Source organism: Heteronotia binoei, chromosome 21, assembly GCF_032191835.1.
Source record: "Heteronotia binoei isolate CCM8104 ecotype False Entrance Well chromosome 21, APGP_CSIRO_Hbin_v1, whole genome shotgun sequence".
NCBI lineage: Eukaryota > Metazoa > Chordata > Lepidosauria > Squamata > Gekkonidae > Heteronotia > Heteronotia binoei.
Window position 1 is genome coordinate 135,898,600 of NC_083243.1, and position 20,589 is coordinate 135,919,188.

At 41.0% G+C, this 20,589-nt stretch overlaps 1 protein-coding gene across 5 annotated transcripts in view; it reads left to right on the forward strand.

The window, feature by feature from the left end:
* The window catches only part of KIAA1549L (KIAA1549 like), a 243,476-nt gene that overhangs the window by 76,387 nt on the left and 146,500 nt on the right, over nucleotides 1-20,589 (forward strand). For all 5 annotated transcript variants that reach the window (XM_060261489.1, XM_060261492.1, XM_060261494.1 and 2 more), the window contains exons 4-7: nucleotides 2,416-2,528; nucleotides 7,442-7,661; nucleotides 8,997-9,130; nucleotides 13,998-14,160. In XM_060261489.1, the coding sequence (XP_060117472.1) occupies nucleotides 2,416-2,528; nucleotides 7,442-7,661; nucleotides 8,997-9,130; nucleotides 13,998-14,160 (630 nt within the window). The remainder of the gene's footprint in view (nucleotides 1-2,415; nucleotides 2,529-7,441; nucleotides 7,662-8,996; nucleotides 9,131-13,997; nucleotides 14,161-20,589) is intronic.

The window sequence follows — 20,589 nt, forward strand, 5'->3', positions numbered from 1 at the left end:
CCAGTTCTAAATATGTGCACTGTGTAGTAATTCCTAGTGGTCTCAGTGGTATTTCCATGTAAATATCCTTAGGGTTGCAGCATGTAGCTTTTTCCAAACCATGTATTTCTCCTTCCATAGCTCTATATTGTCTCTTCCAATAATGACAGTTTTATTCTTTCTGAACAATGATATAATATTTCTTTGTAGTTGATAAACGCTTGAACATAAGAGATATTATGTTTAATATCACTCAATTTCAGATAATTCTAGTGTCAGAATATTAATATCATTCTCTGACATCGCTTTATATTGAAGACTGGTTAATAAGGTGTCATCTTTAGGGCTTTTTTTCCCTGCTCATATTGTAGGATGTTAGAGATATGTGCCAAGTCTCCTATGTTTGGCACTGTGTACGGGGAGGGAGGAGGAAAGAAGACAAGGCCAAAGTGCTTGTCAGACATGGCAATTTTTACATAGTCTGAAAATCTTAAGACATGTGTCAGTGGCTTTTAAATGATGGTGAACTGAATAGCAGCATGTTTCATTAGGAAGACAAAGCATGGGGTTTTAAATGAAACACTTTTTAGGATTGTCAGGTAACAACTGGCAACCTCCAGGAGCAATTGAGGGGAGGGACTTGTACACTGCTGTCATTGCAGCACATTGATATCACAACTGGTGAAAAGCAGAAATGCTGTCATGAAATGCTCTAGGAATTGCAACACTTTTTGCAAATCCTAGTGCATCCATAATGTTACTTCTGGTTTTCATAGGAAGTGGTCAACATGCTGGTGAAATGCCACCTTTTATCCCCATCCCCCATTTCCTACCACTGGTGCTTCAGGTGCTGTGGGCAACAAAGTTACCTGGCAACCCTAATGCATCTAGAGAAGCAATTCCCAAGGTAGTGCCCAGAGCACCATGATGTCTGCCAATTTGTTTCTTGGCACCTACCTGCTCTTTGAGGCTCAGGGATAAAACCAAAAGGGCCTTGAATGGAACAGGAAAAAAACAAGGAGCTTCAGCAGCTGATTGATTAATGAAATTCTGAGCTCATCCCAGTCAAGTACATTATATAGGCTAGGCACCACCTTCCTATGCCTCTGGGCTTTGCAGTCTCTTCCTGTACTCGTGCAGGGAGCAAGCCTTAAACTTTATTTGGAAAATAAACACCAAACAGAATCTCTTCTTCAGTTTAAGCAGCTGGTTCCAGTTTCCTTTGCCTCCTAGAGCTAAATTTTGCATGTGCTTGCAGAGCCCAGTTGGAAGCAGCTGCCTCTTTTTGGAATGGACTTAGAGCCTTGCAGTATTTAGTAATTGGCCCTTCGCTCATGGTAGTAGGGTTGCCAATCCCCAGGTGGGGGCAGGGGATTCCCCGGTTTGGAGGCCCTCCCCCCGCTTCAGGGTAATCAGAAAGGGGGGGGGGAGGGAAATGTCTGCTGGGAACTCATGATTCCCTATGGAGGCTTATTCCCATAGAAATAATGGAGAATTGATCTGTGGGTATCTGAGGCTCCGGGGGCCCTGTTTTTTTTGAGGTAGAGGCACCAGATTTTCAATATAGCATCCAGTGGCTCTCCCCAATATACTCCCTAAGTTTCAAAAAGATTGGACCAGGGGGTCCAATTCTATGAGCCCCCAAAGAAGGTCCCCCTATCCTTCATTATTTCCTATGGAAGGAAAGCATTTAAAAGGTGTGTGGTCCCTTGAAATGTGACGGCCAGGACTCCCTTTGGAGTTCAATTATGCTTGTCACACCCTTGCTCCTGGCTCTGCCCCCAATGTCTTCTGGCTCCACCCCCAAAGTCCCCAGATATTTCATGAATTGGACTTGGCAACCCTACATGGTAGTCATTTTTGTGGTGGGACTCACTACCCTTTCTCAAAATTCCAAAAGTGCCTACAGGCTCAACTCGTGTGGGGAAAACCCAGATCTAGGGTATCTTTCTAGTAACCTAAAAATAGGTTTCCTAATGCAAATACTAGTAGCAAAATTTTGTGGTTCAATTCCTCATGTCCCTTTAACTTCATAGATTTGTGTTTTATTACATTGTGAAATTATCTTTATTTTAAGATATATAAATACATTTGTTGCTTATGAAAATATGCTTTGCTAATTATCTTAGGATGGTATCTCACCAAAAGTGCCTATAAAGAACCTGCATGAATTATTTATCTCCAAATGATCTTTTATTAAAAAGGTGGCATGGTGATGACTCAGAATATCTATGTGGGTTTTAAATAAGTAGTGGTTGATAGTTTTCAGTTCTTAGCAATAGCCTCTTTTCTACTTGAAGATTTCAGTGTAGAGTATAGATTCATTATGAGTTACTTTATTTGGCCTTCAGGAACAGGGACTATGATTTGGAAAAGAAATGTTAAGTAAATGAAATGGAAGATGCTTCTGAATTAATTTATAACTTTGTATTCTAGTTCTGCTTCTAAATACAAGAAGGCTACTGCTGAGTGACTCTCTGAAACAGAATGTCTCAAAAGGTCTCACCCAAGCATTGCGACAAGCTTTCAAACAAAATGTCAATGCTCAAGTAAGCAGGTGGAGTTTGTTTAATAATCAAATTAAGCTCTCAGACTGAGAATTTTTTTTTTTTAAATTGTGTGGAATATTCTGAGTCACTGGAAATGCTTTAACTCACAAACATGTAAACTAATTGGTTCATGACATTTATGAAAATAAAGATTACTACGTGGGTGTGGGGAGAGTTCTTAGAACTATTTGAGTTTGGTCTCTCTAGTTTAACAGACATATTTAAAGTTAAATTTGCGTGATTATAGCTTGGTTCCATAGCCATCCAACCATATCATTCTTTCTGCTTTGGCTAAAATGTAGAATGTTTATAATTATTTTCTTCCATTTCCATCCTACCAGTACAAGTTTGGCTTTTGAATATTTAAAAGACATTCAGGATTATTTATTATGACTATTAGGATAATTAATTTTAACCAAGTCATTTTAATTGTATTGGTTAAGTGTTTAAAGGCCACATTACTTATCCTGTTTTAAGATGGAATGGAAAGCGTTGCTATATGAATTGTTGCTATAAATGTTTGCTTTGACTGATTCCTCACCAGCAATTGGTCCGCCCCTGGAGTTCTGCTTGAGTCAGATCAAGCGATTGATTCGCCACTGTTGCTGTATGTATACCTTTTGATCCATGGCTACCTCCCATTCCCCTTGTGGCGACCAGATTGCTAAAAAAACCCCAGATTCAGTTGCTGCGAGGGGAATGGGAGGAAGCTGTGGATCAAAAAGTGCCTGCGCAGCAACTGGTGGGGAATCAATCACTTGAGCCAGTTCAAGCAGAAGCTCAGGGGTGGAGCAACTGCCAGTGAGGAATCAGTCTCAATGTAAGCCCCACTGAGTTCAATGGAATGTACTCCTAAGTAAAATACATAGGAGAGCAGCTTAGATGTGGCAATTTGTTCATTTGAGAACTAAATGACATTGTTCATTTGACATTCTTAAATGGAAGTATTTTACACTGTAATCCCAAATGAATGTCTGAAAGCATGAGTTCTACTATTTTGGTTTATTTTCCTTAGGGGGATGATATCTTTTTATGATTAGGATTCTATGGTTTTTGCTTGAGTTTTGGAAAAAGTTTTGTGAAAGCCTGAAGCTGTATGTGGGATTATGATGAGAACATTTAGTATTTCTGTCATTTGCAGTAAGGTTCTGTCATTTGCAGTAGAAGATATTGCTATGCTGCTTCCATGAACTAGGAAGAAAAATGACTTTTGATATAAATTTCCTTGCTATTTGAAAAATTGAATTCCCTATATATTTTTTTTTAAAAGAAAACCAGTTGTCTTTAGAATTTATTTTTGTGATTTGCAGGCAGTCTAGGGTGGGAACTTTTAGCTTGTTCAGACTGAAAAATCTAGGTGTCTATTTAGTTTATTTAGAGTACAAACCTGAGCATCTTCAACTAAGAATTAAGATCACTGTAGTTAAAAAAAGAAAAACATGCAAAACAATGTTTATTTCTTGGGTGGTACAAATACTGAAAATACTAGATGCACAATCACACTCAAATGTAAAATGCTAGTAACGAATAATTTTATTCAAAATTTAGTGATGCTAGAGCACTAATGGAGTGAACATTCTTCAGTTATTTAAACTTTCATAACAGAATACTCAGTGACATGTAGGAAAACACTGGAGTGTATTTAACCCTGGTGGGATTGGGGTTAGGGTTGCCAGGTCTATTTACCTGACTGGCAAGGGGGATGGGAGGGAGCCTTCTGGGAGTGGGGAGGGTGGGGTGATGTCATTTACCTTATCACTTACATCATTTACATTATCACTTCTGTGTGATGTCATCACCACAGGCATGTTGCATGGCGATGCTTTAGCATTTTGGTCAAAACTCTTATGGTGACATCATCATGTTGACAATGTTGAAGTGGGAGGAGGCTGTTGGGGGTGGGGCTTCCTCAATTGGGCAGCTGGCTGGTGGCAGTTTGGAGCTCCCAAAACTAGGATAAACCCCACCCTGAGCAGGGGTTTGGCAACCCTAATTGGGGTTAAGAAAGAGAGGTTGTTAAAGGCGAGAGTGGGAGATTCTTGGTTACAATGAGAACAGTAGCTGTGCCAGACGCTTGTTGTATTTCTTCCTCTGGGGAGGGGCTGTGGCCCAGTGAAAGAGCATGTGCTTTACAAACAGAATATCCCAGGTTCAGTCCCTGGCATCTCCAGTTAAAAGTAGATAATAATCCAATCCAATCCAATGCAGAAACCTTTATTGGCATAACTAGATAATAATAACAATAGCCCAGAGGTTTAATTCTGTGTAAGACAGCTTTGTGTATTCATGGAGCAGTGACTTGCAGCCATTTAGGATTATGTTATAGTTCATGGTTGCTCTGCTCATGCCCGTCTTATTTTTCCAAGTTTAGGAAGTCCTTTAGGAGTCAAGAAGGTTGGGTTGTGCTGGGAAAAAGATGCCTTCTTTCTGTGAAATACATTGGCTGGAGTACAGTGGCCATCAATAAAGCCAACACTGTTTCAATGTGAGAAAAATGTGAAAAGTCCCTTCCATTCCTGTCCCTTAGTTGCATTTCAGAAGCAGTTGTTTGGCTGCTGCATTATATTTTGTGTATACTGGGGGAAAGTGAATAAGGTTTTGTCTGCTTTCCAGATGGAAATATATTGTCTTGTTCTGGAAGGAAACTGGAGTGGAGACTGGAAGGAAACTGAGGTGACTTCCAGGGGGATGGGATTTTGTGGTTCCCCTATTGCTGGTGCAACTGCAAATAAAACAGTGATGGGACTCCCACAAGGCAGGTTTCTATGTCCCAATAGCTTAGAAGTGACTACCACCTTCCCCTGTGCCCCTTGGACGTTGGCAATTTTTTTTTTAAAAAAAATCAGCACTCGAATATTGTAATATGAGTATACCTTTATTTTTAAAAATAAAATGTATTTAGGAATATTAAAAATTTCAGCATATATAACAAAATACCTATAAAACAACAGTGTAGGTCTAGCATGCAATACAGTACAATACAATACATCATTTACCTTATCTCAAAACAGAGGAGAGTCTGTCTTATAAAAAAGACCAACATTACAGATAAATCTACTTACCAATTAACAATTCCATCATTTGAATCATTCTATTCTATAAATGAGCTAAACTATCTATATCTTTGTGGTTTTTTTGTAAGCAGTCAACTGCCCTGAAGATCAAGTGCATTAGATTGTTTCTTCCAATATCTAGCAAAAACCAATCTGGCATCAGTGATTATGTGTAAAACAATTCGTTGTTGATCTCTAGAACAGGAATATAATCTTGATACAAATAGGAATATAATCTTGATACAAACCTTTTGTAGGTGTAGCAAGTTTTCTGAATTCCCACCTTTCATTTAAAAATTCTCTAGCTTTTTCCCTTGTGAAGATATAGCCTTTTCTTTATATATCTTCGAAGGAAGATGGTAAAGCATTTGTTTTTAAATGAAAGCTGAGAATTCAGAGAACATGCTACACCTATTATTACAAAAGTCAATCAATATAATGATATTCTAGTGCCATTTTAGAAAATGTCTAGTGTGGGGATAGAGTCAGGGAAAATGGCTGCCTTGTGGGCTGGAAAATCAGAATTTTCCCACCCACACAATAACCCACCCAAGTATTACTGTGATTTTCCCCAGAACTTTAAAGCATGTTTGACTGGAGAAAAGCCTGTGAAACTCCCAAAGGTGCATGAATATACCACAATGCTGTGGGGAAGCAGGCAAAAAAACTCACTTCCCTAGAGTATTGAACAGGCAGATAACCTGTGCAGAAATGGCCAAGAGATGGAACCAAAGAACTTTTATTTATGTGGTAGGTGCAGATATTATCCAGGACACAACAGCTGATAGAACATGCACTAGCACAGCAAATAATGAACAGGTCAACATCATCTATATTTTATGGCTAGTTTTAAGAAAAGTTTGAAGAGATTTTAAACTGCTTAATGATATGACTGGGAAGTAGGGTTGCCAAGTCCAATTTAAGAAATATCTGGGGACTTTGGGGGTGGAGCCAGGACACTTTGGGGGTGGAGCCAAGATCAAGGTTGTGACAATCATAATTGAACTCCAAAGAGAGTTCTGGCCATCACATTTAAAAGGACAGCACACCTTTTCAATGCCTTCCTTCCATAGGAAATAATGAAGAATAGGGGCACCTTTTTGGGGGCTCATAGAATTGGACCTCCTGGTCCAATTGTTTTGAAACTTGGGGGATATTTTGGGGAGAGGCACTAGATGCTGTACTGAAAATTTGGTGCCTCTACCTCAAAAAATAGCCCCCCCAGAGCCCCAGATACCCGCAAATCAATTCTCCATTATTTTCTATGGGAATAAATCTACATAGGGAATAATAGAGTTCCCAGCAGACATTTCCCTCCCCTCCTCCCGCTTTCTGACGACCCTGAAGCGGGGGAAGGCCTCCAAACTGGGGGATCCCCTGCCCCCACCTGGGGATTGACAACACTACTGGGAAGACAGATTAACACAAATCTCTGAATGAGGCTGTTGTGAGCCAGCACCCAGGCAAGCTGTGACAGATGGGAACAGAATTTAGCGGTCATAGGCAGCTAAAGGGCAGCTGTGATTGTTGTTTAACCATTCTTTTAACAAATACATCCATTTTAAAAGAGAATTACTCAGAATTTTATAGTAAGGAAGACTTTGCCCTAAAATAGTTTAGAAACATTTTTAGTAAATACTGATGGTCTAGGGATTCAGTGGAACTTGCTTGCTTTGTGGATCAGGACTTGCAAGAGTGAAATTTTATTAGGGTTATGTTGCATTGGGTGACAACCAGTTACCAGTCAGGCTGCTTTCTATGGGTTCTTTTCACAAAATATTTAATACTCTGTTTTCAGTCTTGAGCAAGATAGTGTGAGAAATTCTGATGAATGCTGTTTTCCATGGATTTTCCCCCCAGGTTGAAATCCTGGAACAATCAAACAATGTGACAGTTGGTTACTATGTAACTCAGGAGACACAGGTTTTTATACCTGCTGTGGTTATCGAAATGCTAATTGCTTATGGAGTTAGTAATGCCACTTCGGATATTAAACAACACATGCCAAATCTTCATTCTGTTGCTGTATTAGCCTTGCCATGGGAACCACTACCAGCCTACCACTTTCAGCTAAAAACAGGCAAGTAATGATTAAGCATTTGTGAAGAGATATGACTATACCTTATTGTTTCCTTGACCATTATATTGTCTCCTTGGCCATTATTTCTGGTGATAAGAAACTGAGATTAAATATCAGGACACTACTAAGTGATTTTTAAAAAGCACTTTGATTTATTTATTTCCAAAAAATCACTTGGTGGTGTCCTGATCTTCAGTGGAAATATTGTTTGAGTCTTATACCAATAAAATAATATTTGACTTTATCAACATATGTTTGAAAGTTGTTTTCCATTCCCCTGTCATTAAGGGAATTCATCAGAAAATTCTGTACTTTTTCATTCTTATTCATTTTAATTGGGTTTGAGAATAATATGTTCCCAGCTAAACATGTCCAGTATTATAGTCTGAAGTATGCAAATAAAATGGTTAAATAGTATCATATAGTGGATGATTATGATTCAGTAGTCCAGTTTTTTGTATTGTTAAACATAGACTGTCATGTTATCTTTGTCTTCAAAGAAGTGCAGGAGAAGTAATGAACGTCTCTGTTTAGCATGGTAAAAATCTAATTATATTCAGTTCTCTCTCTTGTGTTATGTAATGGATCATCATATGCCATTAGGAAAGAATTTCTTAGTAGAGGTTATGAAGGAAAAAATGCAGCAAAGAATTTAAGTGTATTATTTCAGAAAATATGTGAATTCCTGACCCAACGAGGTTCTGGAATTACAGCAGTTTACCGTGTTTGCTGAAGCAAAGGGTGACTTAAAAGGACACAGTCCTTCCATTACCAAATACATGGCCTCCCTCTTTGTATGAGAAGGAAATCCTCATTTCCAGGGCAACTGTCATAAAGTGTGAAGGGGAGCCACATATCTGTAAATGTGTGGCTGTGTCCAGTTGCATCCCCTGGAATGTAGGTATGTACCTTGTATTTATTGAACACTGTCTGTGCTTTATAGTGTTCATTGAAAGATGTATGTACATGACAAGTACGCATACTTCATTAAAAAAGTGTGAATTGCCTTTAGAGATGTGGAATGTCCTTTGCATATGAAACTCTATGTAAAAGATACTCAGGAACATTTAAATGAATTCCATTTGGTTTTTTGCATAGTCTCTCAATTTTACTTAACCTGACCTGAAAGATTATAAAAAGTATTATTCTTGTTGTCTTGGATATTTTGCTATTATTGGTAAATACATATTAAAAAGAAAAGTTCTATTGGATTATCAGATACATGGTATATATTGATCAGTTATTGACCACTTTGTTGTATTGACTGCAAGGCTTATTTAGTAAAGGAAAATAATGGTTAAAAATCACTAAACGTACTGTCTATTCTTCAACTAGAGCTGCAGTTTGTGAGTCAATCAGAAAACATACAGTTATGCAGATTTGTTCAGACCATGGAACAAAGGCTGCAAAAAGCATTTCTGGATGCTGAAAGAAAAGTCTTGAACATCAGCCACAAATTAACTGTTCAGGTAAAAGTCTTAACTCTGTCAGCTACTTGCTAATTCTTTGCAGTGTTTGCATTAACATCAGTGTTAGCCAATATGTAATTGACTGTACTTGTTATTTGTTAACACAAGTCCATGATTCTTATGATAAGGTGGGAAGGAACCATGGCATCATGGCTTTTTTTTGTGATAGTTGCCAATTATAGAATGCCTGTTGCTGCATAGAAAACACTGAAATGTATCATCTCCATAAATCTGTTTGTGTTGTATCTTATATAGTTCTTATATATCATGTTGCTTGTATAAACAAATTACATGAAAGTTTGCTTACTAAGTTTAATATTAAAAATTCTAAAACCTGAATAGCACAGCAATAGAAAAATTCAATAAATATATTGGCCTCCAAGCCAAGTTTAAGCCTATTAAGTGTGATTCCCAATGTGACAGGTTCATGGACACCAGCTCCCAAATGACTGTAATCACCTTTAGATTGGGCAGTTATGCTTAAAGGAAATTAGGATAAAGAAAATAGTAAATGTTACTCTTTGTCTGTCAAAACTGTCTGAACACATCCATGGCAGCTATCCGCTTAAATATATAGTACAGTTACAGGAAATCGCCCTAGATTTTTAGTTTTATACATTGACACTCCAAGTACATGGTCCATGGAAATTACCGTGAATCTCTCCAAACAATCAATATAGCAGGCACAAAATCTTCTGACCCATTAAGTCAAATATATCCCACTAACCACACATTCTGACCTTCCAGGTGGCTTGACAAGCCTCTTCCCATCTTTGTAGTCCCTCATGGGCAGTGCAAACAGATTTATGAAAAGTGTTGTGGGCTATGTAAAGAAGTTCAGGTAGGGTTGCCAGGTCTGACATGAAATATCAAGGTACTCTAGGGGTGGAGCCAGGAGACATTCCCATTCCCTAAATAAATAAATAAAAATACAACAGTGCAGTTCTCCTGAATAGTCTTTATTTCCTCGTCCTCTTTTTTTGCCTACACTGGCAGCTGCACTTCACTAAATGAAAGAGAAATTTGTCATACCCCTACAAGTTGCCTAGTCAGGCTTTGGAAGCATTTCAAAGCATGGCTTTTTTAAGGGACGTGCACACACACCCACAAAGCAGTCAAAATAGACAGAGTTTGCAAGCCCACACTTTTGTGATCTCATTGAGGCAATTTACTCAGGGCAGTTGCTTAGTGTAACAATCTGCTGTAACAACCATCTTCTTCAGACAGGAATGGGAAAGGAGAGCAGCCTATGGGGTGGAGTTTGCCTCCCTCCCATAATCAGGTTCTAGCTAACTCTTTCCTATCCATTTTACTATAGAAACAACTTCTGAAGAGAATGCAAAACAGAGAGACCCTGCTCTCTACCTTTCTCACAGCTTCACACACTCATGGCTCTGCCTGTTTGCCCTGCCCCCTGCTTTCCTGCTGCTGAAATTTAAAGGCACACAGATGTTACAAAACAAACAGTTGAAAGTGTCTTCTAAGCCTAACAAGGTTTAAAGGCACATGGTAGCTGTTGGAGCAAGGCTTTCCCCCGCTGACCAGCTGGCTGGTGGCAGGAAGAAGCCTGAAAAATCAGGGGATCCCTGCTGGGACCTGGGGACTGACAAGCCTAAGTTCAGGAGATATATGTGTTTAATACGGCTGGCATAGTCATATGCATGATGCCCAGCCCTTTTGGAAGCTCTGCTTTTGTGTAGACTTGCCACTTAGGGGGTACTCATTGTGGCTCTGTTTCCCCAGAGGCATCACAACTATCAGTGTGTGAATGACAGAGAACAAGGCAAGTTGCTTGTTCCTGCCAACATAACCGCTTCTCATTCTTGAACCTTCCATATGTTTAGTGTGACCTGAGCGTCCTTCTTGTTAGCTCTTATTTTAAGGATTCAGGGTTTTTTTGACCAGCCAGAAAGTGGGCTATATACACATGTTCCCTCCAAAAAAGTCAAGAAAAATGAATTAACCCCTCCCCCAAAAAAATCAAGTGGATTTTGCACTCAGCACTTTTGGGGTCACATGCAGAACTAGGAGTGTGGAATAGATACACAATTCTTTACTCTCCTGGGCAGTGTATACTAGAAGTGCCACATTTGTGAGAAGCTCATAGGGATGAGCTATCAAGTATGGATGCATTCACTCTTGTCCTTCTCTGAGGGTGTACTTAGAATAGAATAATAGAATTGAAAGATACCCCCATGGGTCATCTAGTCCAATCCCCTGCACAATGCAGGAAATTCACAAATACCGCCCCCCCCCGCCCCCCCAAATACAGTAACCCCTGTTCCATGTCCAGAAGATGGGGAAAAACCTCTAGGATCTCTGGCCAAACTGACTTGGAGAAAATTGCTTCCTGACCCCAAAATGGCAGTCGGCATTTCTCTGGGTGTGTAAAAAAGGGCCATGAGAAGTAAGCACTGATGCAACCCCTCCTGCCATCTCTCTCATGATCTGCCTAAGTTCACAGAATCAACATTGCTGTCAGTGGCCAATATGATGCTACTCTTGCCTCTAAAGACCTCTGAAGAAGGAGAGTCCTCAATCTTCAGAAAAGACATATTTAAGATGTGATGCCTATTCCACTGAGTAACTGCTCTAAGTGTTCTAATGCTCTAACTCTACTTGACATACTACTTTACAGACAAACAGTAGGAATCTAGGCTTATGTGACCTGCTTCAGGTGGAAGAATAGAGTTTTGATCAACTAACATCTTTACTTAATTGGCTTTCTTACAGCTAAAGAGCAAAGGGAGTTTAGCTCATCACAGGCTACCATATTTGGTTGGCAGACTGTTTGCCTTGGTAGGTCATATATGTGCTTGCTATATATACTGGGCTGAGCACAAAAAGGCTTAGCAGGCAGGTGGAGAACAAATTGTTTTCAAAGACTGACACATGGAAATAAAGGAGGACAGTGGATATTTATACTATTCCAGCAAGAGATGGACTGGAGTAATTACTTCTTTGGATCACAGTAGATTTGACAATTGTACTCTCATTCTCTTTTGTTTCCTAGTAATATTATATAGTTTGAAAGGCCATGGGCAAGGAATTGTGTATTTATATTTATGTGTAGTCTCTGATATATTTTAGGCACTTTTAAAAACAATGGTAACAATCATGGAGGAGAGTAATCATTGCTCTTTTGCTTTTCCTATGGACATAATAAAAGATGGAGGCCTTCACTGCCTTAGATATTTGCTGCAGGTCAGTGCAACCTGAATGCACGTGCATTTGACCTGTATAATATGATCTGTAAGTGTCTGGAAATCTGTGTGGGCATGGTATTGCCTTGTTGAAAATGGCACTAGCGTGAGAACAGGCACACTTACCCACTTCAACTTACTGCACTTTAGAAATTTGTATCAGTGGACATCCCTTCTAAGATATTTTGTGGACTCACCTGTGCATGGAATGTCATGTCCTTTATTTTTTTAAACCTCTCTACGCTTTCTCTCTTCCATTTCTTTGTCATCTTCACTCAGGATAAAAGTTGTATCTGAAGGGATCACACTTGCTTGTACTTTGTGTATTAGTTCATACATGAACATTTGAAAGACAAACATTGTTGATGGGAAACAACAGTAAAGGAGGTAGGACCACGGTGTACTGAATTCCTGGATCTTACATTAAAAGGAAGACAAATCTAGCACAGTGATAGAAATCTCAGTATAATTGTGAATACCTTCAGACATTCCAAATACCAATCTTACACAGATGTAGAACATGATGCTAAGATGAAAAAAAGCAGGTGATAGTATGATTTTCAAAAATTTGGACCCCTTAAGAACATAACAAGCATGCTGATCAGACCACAGCTCCATCCCTTCCAGTGTTTTCCATAGTGGCCAATATGATGCTCCTCACACAAGCAGTATATGAAACCAATAACTGTTTTCTACTGCTACCCTCCATCGACAGATACTTATCTCTGAATGTAGATCTTTCAACTAGCTATAATGACTAATAGTCTTTGATAAACTTATTATCCATTAATTTCTTTCATTCACTTTGAAACCTGGCCAAGCCAGAGGCCATTATTACATCTTGTGGCATAATAATTCCATATGTTTCTTATTAGTTATATGAACAAGTGTGTCATTTTGTCTGTCCAGGATTCACTGTATATCAGCTTCAAAGGCAGGTCCAGAGTTTTAGTATTAAAAGAGAGAGAATCTCTATCCAGCTTCCTAGCACCATCCATAATTATATAAGCTTCCGTCATATCTCCCATATTTCAGGTATCTTTCTTTTAAACTGAACAGGGCCGAACACATTAGTCTTTCCTGTAGAGAAAGTTTTCAAATCCCTTTGTCAGTTTGGGTGCCTTTTTTACATCTTTTCCAGCTCTATGATATCCTGCTTTGAGAACAGGTGAAGCTATAAGCAGTGCAGACATATCCTTGATGCTGATCCAGGGAAGACCTTTTTGTGCTCCTGGAGTGCAAAGTCCAAGAAATGAGGAAGGCTAGACTTCTTTTCCCAGTAAATCCCTATTGTGAGCATGGTATAGGGCCACATATGTCCTGTGCCTGCTCTTGCAGCCATGCAGACTGGCTGAACCCAATGTGGAATGAAACAGCCCACAGGTCTGGGTTGTGTGAATTCTGTGCTGAAACAGCATCTGCAAGTTTCTGAAATTAAAGGTGTCTGGGGATGAGTTCTTCCTGTTTGTGAGGTAGTAATATTATTTTCCTCCTGTAATAAAGCTGGATTTTCTAACCAAGGAGTTATAATACTTACAAGCATGTGTGTACAGCATGATTAACATTTTCTTTATTGTCTTCTGTGCAAATATAATAATATATGCAAAAAAGTAATAATTTTAAATGAAGCTACCCACTGTTTTTTTACTTTTATTTTGTTTCAGATTCTGAACACATCTAATGTTTCTCAGGCTGTCACTCTGTTTTATGTGGTGAGAAATGAAAGCACAATCCTAAATGGCACCATATCAAGCCATCTGCTTAATCATCTTTCTGCAGAACTAGTGGGATTCTATCTTACCTACCCACCTCTCACCATTGCTGAAGGTAAGCCTTCAAAAGGGTAGAATTCTTCATATTCTTTCAGAATTTGCTAGTTCCTGGAGAGTGTGGTGCTGGGGTGAGGATTTCACAAATATCTGTCTTCTCCAAAATAGAGGGGGGAAGGAGAATTGTGCCAGTGGCCAAGCTTTATTTAAAGCAGTTGACATTTTAAAAAAATAAACCAGGGTAGGGGTCTGAAACCGTCATGGTGAGATGCCTTTCTTTCAGAATAAAAACATGTGCTTTTACAATAGTGATATGTAGGATATGAAGATATGAAATCCTGGCTGTTATGAAAATAAACTACTCTATGTTTAACAATATTAAATATTATATAGGGTGTATTGGAAAGGAAAATTGGACTGAAATTTACATTTTTAATACTTGCTTAATGAAAATAAAACACCCTGGACAACTTAATTAAAACTAAGGATGCCTACAACTGATTCTGCACACATAGTTGGGCTTTTATTTTCAGCTTCTGTGTTAATATTCCAGAAAAATACACTATATGCTGAATAGCAACCCATATTAGAAATTTTTGGAAGTTTTTAAAAAAATATTTAGCCGCAATAGATTTCAGTCTAAAACAGCTAAAATAGCAGTTAATAATTTTCTAATCATTCTAATAATTTTCTAATCTGGGAAGCTGAACCCAGCGAAGGCAGAGGTCCTTTGTATGGGTCGCGGCGCTCTAGGAGGGGAAATAGCTCTCCCAACCTTCGACGGCGCACCATTGAAACCAGCGCACCAGGTAAAGAGTTTGGGTGTTTTACTGGAGCCTTCATTATCAATGGAGGCCCAGATAGCAGCCACTGCCAAGTCAGCATTCTTCCACCTGAAGCGGGCAAGGCAGCTGGCCCCCTTCCTGGAACGTCGCAACCTCGCAACAGTGATCCATGCAACGGTCACCTCAAGATTGGACTACTGTAATGCCCTCTACTTGGGGCTACCTTTGTGCCGGACCCTGAAGTTGCAGCTAGTGCAGAACGTGTCTGCCAGGCTATTGTTGGGGCTCTCAAAACGGGAGCACATACAGCCGGGGCTGCGCGGACTGCACTGGCTGCCAATTACATACCGAGTCCGGTACAAAGTGTTGGTCATTACCTTTAAAGCCTTATATGGCCGAGGACCAGCCTACCTAAGGGACAGTCTCTCCCCATATGAACCCCAGAGGGCACTGAGGTCAGTGGGAAAAAATAAAATGGCGATCCCTGGGCCGAGAGAGGTCAAGCTCCAAAACACCAGAGCTCGGGCCTTTTCAGCTGCGGCCCCTGCTCTGTGGAATCAGCTTCCGGAGGAAGTGCAGGCCCTGCGGAACCTTGACCAGTTCCGCAGGGCCTGCAAGACCGTCCTTTTCAAACAAGCGTATATCAACATCGACTGCTGAACTGCTGTGAATAAAGGATCCGCCATCTACATTACTATCGAACTATTTAAACTGGCAGAATCAGCGTCACAGAACTAACCATTACTACTGCCAGATAAATATAAATTTAAATTAACTTAAATGATGTATTTTAAATCTATTAACTGGTTTTTATATGTTTAATTTTTAATTGTTAAATTCAAAGTTTTTATCTATTAATTGTAAATGTATAAAATGTTGTTAGCCGCCCTGAGCCGCCTAGGCGGGGAGGGCGGGATACAAATAAAATCTATTATATTATTATTATTATCATGATTTAATAAAGAGATAGGGTGAAATGATAGATGATAGATGAGCTAGGCTGTTCTACTGAATTAAGTTTTTGTAGCTGTCGTAAGACTGGAGGAATTTTTTAAAAGAATATGTATTTTATTTATCGCTTTACCCAAAGGTATACATAGTTTCCCAGAAAATGTTTTATAGAATTCTGGAGTCAACCCAGAAGAATATAAATTTGTATAAAATTCCATAAACTCTTGCATGATCTCCTCAGGCTGTGTAGTCAATGATCCATCCTTCTTCCATATTGAAGGTATTATTCCTTTAGATCTAACTCTTGCTTCAAGAAATTTATGTGCTTGTCCACTAGATTCAAAATATCTCTGTCTAATGAAAAACATATTCCAATGAATCTTATCCACATCTAAACTTTCTAATTGCTGTTTGGCCTGACCGAATGCTTTGGTATCTCATCAGGATTATGATGGATATTTACCAACAACTTTATCTAAGATCTTTCCTTCATTTTATTTAACTCTCCTTTAAAAAGAATCTTGGATATAAATAACCCCCTTATGTAAGCCTTGCGTACGTCCCAGATTGTAACTTCTGAGCCATCAACTGTATAGCTAATTCTGAAAAATTCTTCTAGATCTGTTTTAGTTTTCCTCTGAGTTCTATTCATCAGTAAACTGTTGTGGAGGTGCCATATCCCATCTCTGGTTTAATTAAGCTGAACCTCCAAAGAAATCAGTGCATGATCTAAATAATTTCTGATATCTAACTTAGATGATAGAATCTTTTTAACTAATGGTCTAGAGACCAAGAACAAGTAAATCCTGGAATAAATTCCATATATCAGTGGAGTGAAATTTACGCCTAATATCTATTAACTGAAAATGAGAAAAAACATGCCAAAGATGAGACATTAAATTTCTAGCATCTCTATTCCTCAATCTGGCTTTGTCCTCACTATTTTGCATAATGGCATTAAAGTCTCGACCCATTATCAAACCATTCTCTGCAAAGGGAATCAAAGCATTTCCCAGTTTTTAAAAGAACTTTTGTGGTTTAACATATGGGGCATATACAGTCTCAGTAGTATATTGTTCACCAGTTGCATAAATTTTCAGGAAATAAATATCCTTTAACAGCAATCCTTTGCCACTAGTCACCTCCCTAAGGGGAAATTTACATAGCAACCAAAGAGGGGGGAAGGGTGCCTCACTAGTGTTGCTGGGTGCTGCTACATCAGCATCTCTGGCACTTATTGCAGTTCTGCAGAGCCTGTAAGATGGAGCTCTTCCACCAGGCTGTTAGATGAGGCTGCTGATGTCTGATATGATCTGCCCCTCCTGTTGTACATTGGCCATACATTGGCCCAGACCTGTTCTTATGCTGTTCATCTGCATAAAACACCTGTGATTTGAAGTTACTATTGGAATTATTAGGGTTTGTAGAATCTTTTGGGCTCAAGTGCCGTGTTATACTGGAGAAAGTTTTCCTTCCGGACGTTTCATTCTCAGCTGCGGAGAACATCCTCAGTGGCGTTGTAGCCGGAGCAGGCGCCCTGACCTTCTTGGCTGCTGTGCATTGAGTGGGGCCAGGGCTGCTGGAGAGCTGCTATTTCTAGGCTGGAGGGGGTGTGATGAAAGGGCAATTGGTTTGTGGATGTGCCCATTGTTTGGTGGGGCTCCCTGGAAGGGTAGTGATAAGGAAACTGGCTGTTGAATGTGACCATTGTTCTGTGTTAATTGCTGGGAGGGTTGGAAGGGGTGTGAAGATAAGGGAGATGGTTGTTGACTGTGCTGATTGTTCTGTGGAATGTGCTGGTTGTTCTGTGACTTTCTGCAATTTATAATCTGTAGGATGCTTTGCAGAGCTGGGTACCAAGATTGGTGGATGAAAATGATGATATTGATGATGATATTGGATTTATATCCTGCCCTCCACTCCGAAGAGTCTCAGAGCAGCTCACAATCTCCTTTATCTTCCTCCCCCACAACAGACACCCTGTGAGGTGGGTGGGGCTGGAGAGGGCTCTCACAGCAGCTGCCCTTTCAAGGACAACCTCTGCCAGAGCTATGGCTGACCCAAGGCCACTCCAGCAGGTGCAAGTGGAGGAGTGGGGAATCCAACCCGGTTCTCCCAGATAAGAGTCCACACACTTAACCACTACACCAAACTGCCTTCTTCCTTTCTGTTAAAATTGTGCTGGTGTTTGTAAATCTCAATAGCTTCTCTGTTCAGGCAGGTATGATAATGTGAGACCGTAGAAAGGACTTCAGTTCTTTCAAAGTGGATGACGTGGTCTCCTCCTTGAAGTGCATGTTCAGCTACAGCTGATTTTTCTGTCTGAAACAAGCGACAGTGTCTCTTGTGTTCGGTGAGACGGGTGTTGATACTGTGTTGGGTAGTGCCAATGTAGACTGCACCACAGGAGCAGGGTATTTTGTAGACTCCAGGGGTTGAAAGTGGATCTCTCATATCTTTGGCCGAGCGCAGCATGTGGCGGATCTGTTGTGTGGGCTTGAAGACTGTGTCAACATTGTGGCGTTTGAGAATTTTGCCAATGCGGTCGGTGACAGATTTTATGTAGGGCAGGAAGGCTATACCCACATTTGTGTGTGGCTCAGGATTGGAATGTTTGAGCAGATTAAGAAATACCACCATCTTGCATTTTAGCTAAACGTTGTTTTAACAATTGTACTGTTAACCTGATGGATGTTATGATTTTAATGAAGGACTGCTTTTGTATTTATGTTGTAACCCACCCTGAGCCTGCCTCAGTGGGGTGGGCAGGATAGAAATCTCAGAAACAAACAAATAAAATTTACACTGCAGCATTCCATCCCTGCATTGTTACTTGGCAGAGGAAGTGTGATAGACTGATCAGGCAGGACTAATGGGAGTCATGGGGATTGAGCCAAGCATCTATCACTGCCTTCCTGGTCCAAGCATCTAATACTTCTCCCTTGCAGAACACCCCTCCTTAAAGAGACCACCTCCCAACAGAAGTCCTAGTTACCTGTCAGTAGGGAGAGGGTTGTCACCCATGTGCCCTAAGGGCACTCGGAGTTGTTGCTCTGTGCACAGAGAGCACACCCCCCCTCGGGCTGTGGCGGACATAAATGTTGATGTGTGACTGTCCTCCACAGACTGGCAGCTGTGCCATCCAACAGGGTGCCCATGCGGTCAAGGGCATCCCTGTGCTAAGACCCATGTAACCCCTACTGGAGGATAAGCTAGACAATGGGGTTGACAGTGCAGGGGATGCCTGAGGGGCATGTAGGGACTCTGTGAGCTCTCTGAGCTGCCTCTCTATGTTCCCCTGCCCCTCACTCATGTCCTTTGTGATGCTGAGAAGCACCTCCAAGTGCCTGGTGGCCACTGTCACAAACACTACCAGCCCCTCCATCCATTGCTGGTCCCTGATGAAGGCTTCCCACCGCTCATGCAGCTCTCCAGCTGCTTCCACTCTATCCCTGCCCACATAGAGGACAGGGTGGGTGGGATAGGCTGTGCCAGCTGTTGGACCCATGCACTGGCAAGGAGCTAGGATCCCCTGCCTTCCTTGGGCAGCTGCAATACCTAGCCCAGAGGGACCTATCCCATCAGTGCCACACTTCCCCTCCCCTCTGTCCATCAAGGCAGGGCGTCCGCCATCCAAGGATGTTAAATCTGCTCTCTGTGCCACCTCTCCCTCCACCGCTGGGCCTGGGGACCTTGTGATGCCTAGCAACAGCAGAACCATGGAGGTTGCTACTGTTGTGCACCTTCTCAGGGTCAGGGTACATAGTTGGTCCACAACATCAGCTCCAAACATCAGGGAATAGGGACCTAGATAGAGGGGGGGGGGCATTACAGTCAATCAACAGGAGCTCCCAGATAGCTGTTGCTGCCATTGCACCTTCCAAGGCCCCCAGCCCAGATAACTGGCCAGCTTGATCCTCCTCCAGTTGCTCAGCTCCATCCCCTCCTGGCTAGACACTCCAGCCAGAGGCCTTTGGTGAGAGATCTCAAAGGGTTCATAGGAGTACCCCAGCTGTGGAGATAGGGGCATAATGATGGCAGAGTTGCCCTCTTTCATGAGAACAGGAGTTGGTCCACAGCTGCTCTGGCCTCTGCTGCATCCTTGGCTTTCCTCACTGATCTCAGACTATGGCCCCATGTGCAAAGTGTCCCTCCTGTGAGTAGCCTGCAGGGTGGAAGGAAGCCTGCCAGTATACAATGAAGGTGGTAGAAGGCAGCAGGTGGCAGACCCTGGACCCTGCAGCCAGGGGCAGGTGGTAGTAGTGCTTATAACACTCACCACACAGCACCTCGATGCTGCAGCCTCCCATCACCATCAACCCTACCTCTGGAATTGTGAGGCATCCTTTTTGATCCATTTGTAGGGTGGGGAGCTATGATTTAGTGCAGCCAGCACAGGGGAGGAACTGATTGGGTGCACACTTCTGGGAGGCATTCCCACATGGAAAATATTTTGGGAGGCACCTAACTGGTGCCATGCCCCCTGGAACTTCCACTTTTACAATGCTACAGGAGTTCATGCCATCACTTGACTGAAGTGCAGCTACATTTCAGCTGTGCTGGTGGAACTGCATAGCACTGCTCATGCCCTGTGCTGGCATAAAGGGTATGGAGGTCAATCAGCTCCTTGTGCTTCCTTTAGGATTGTTCTGTAAGTCAGTTAACATTTATTGAACCTGGATTGCTGAATTTCTTATATAAATTGCAATACCCTTATTCTTTGACTTCACAGAAACATGATGTAAGTCTCC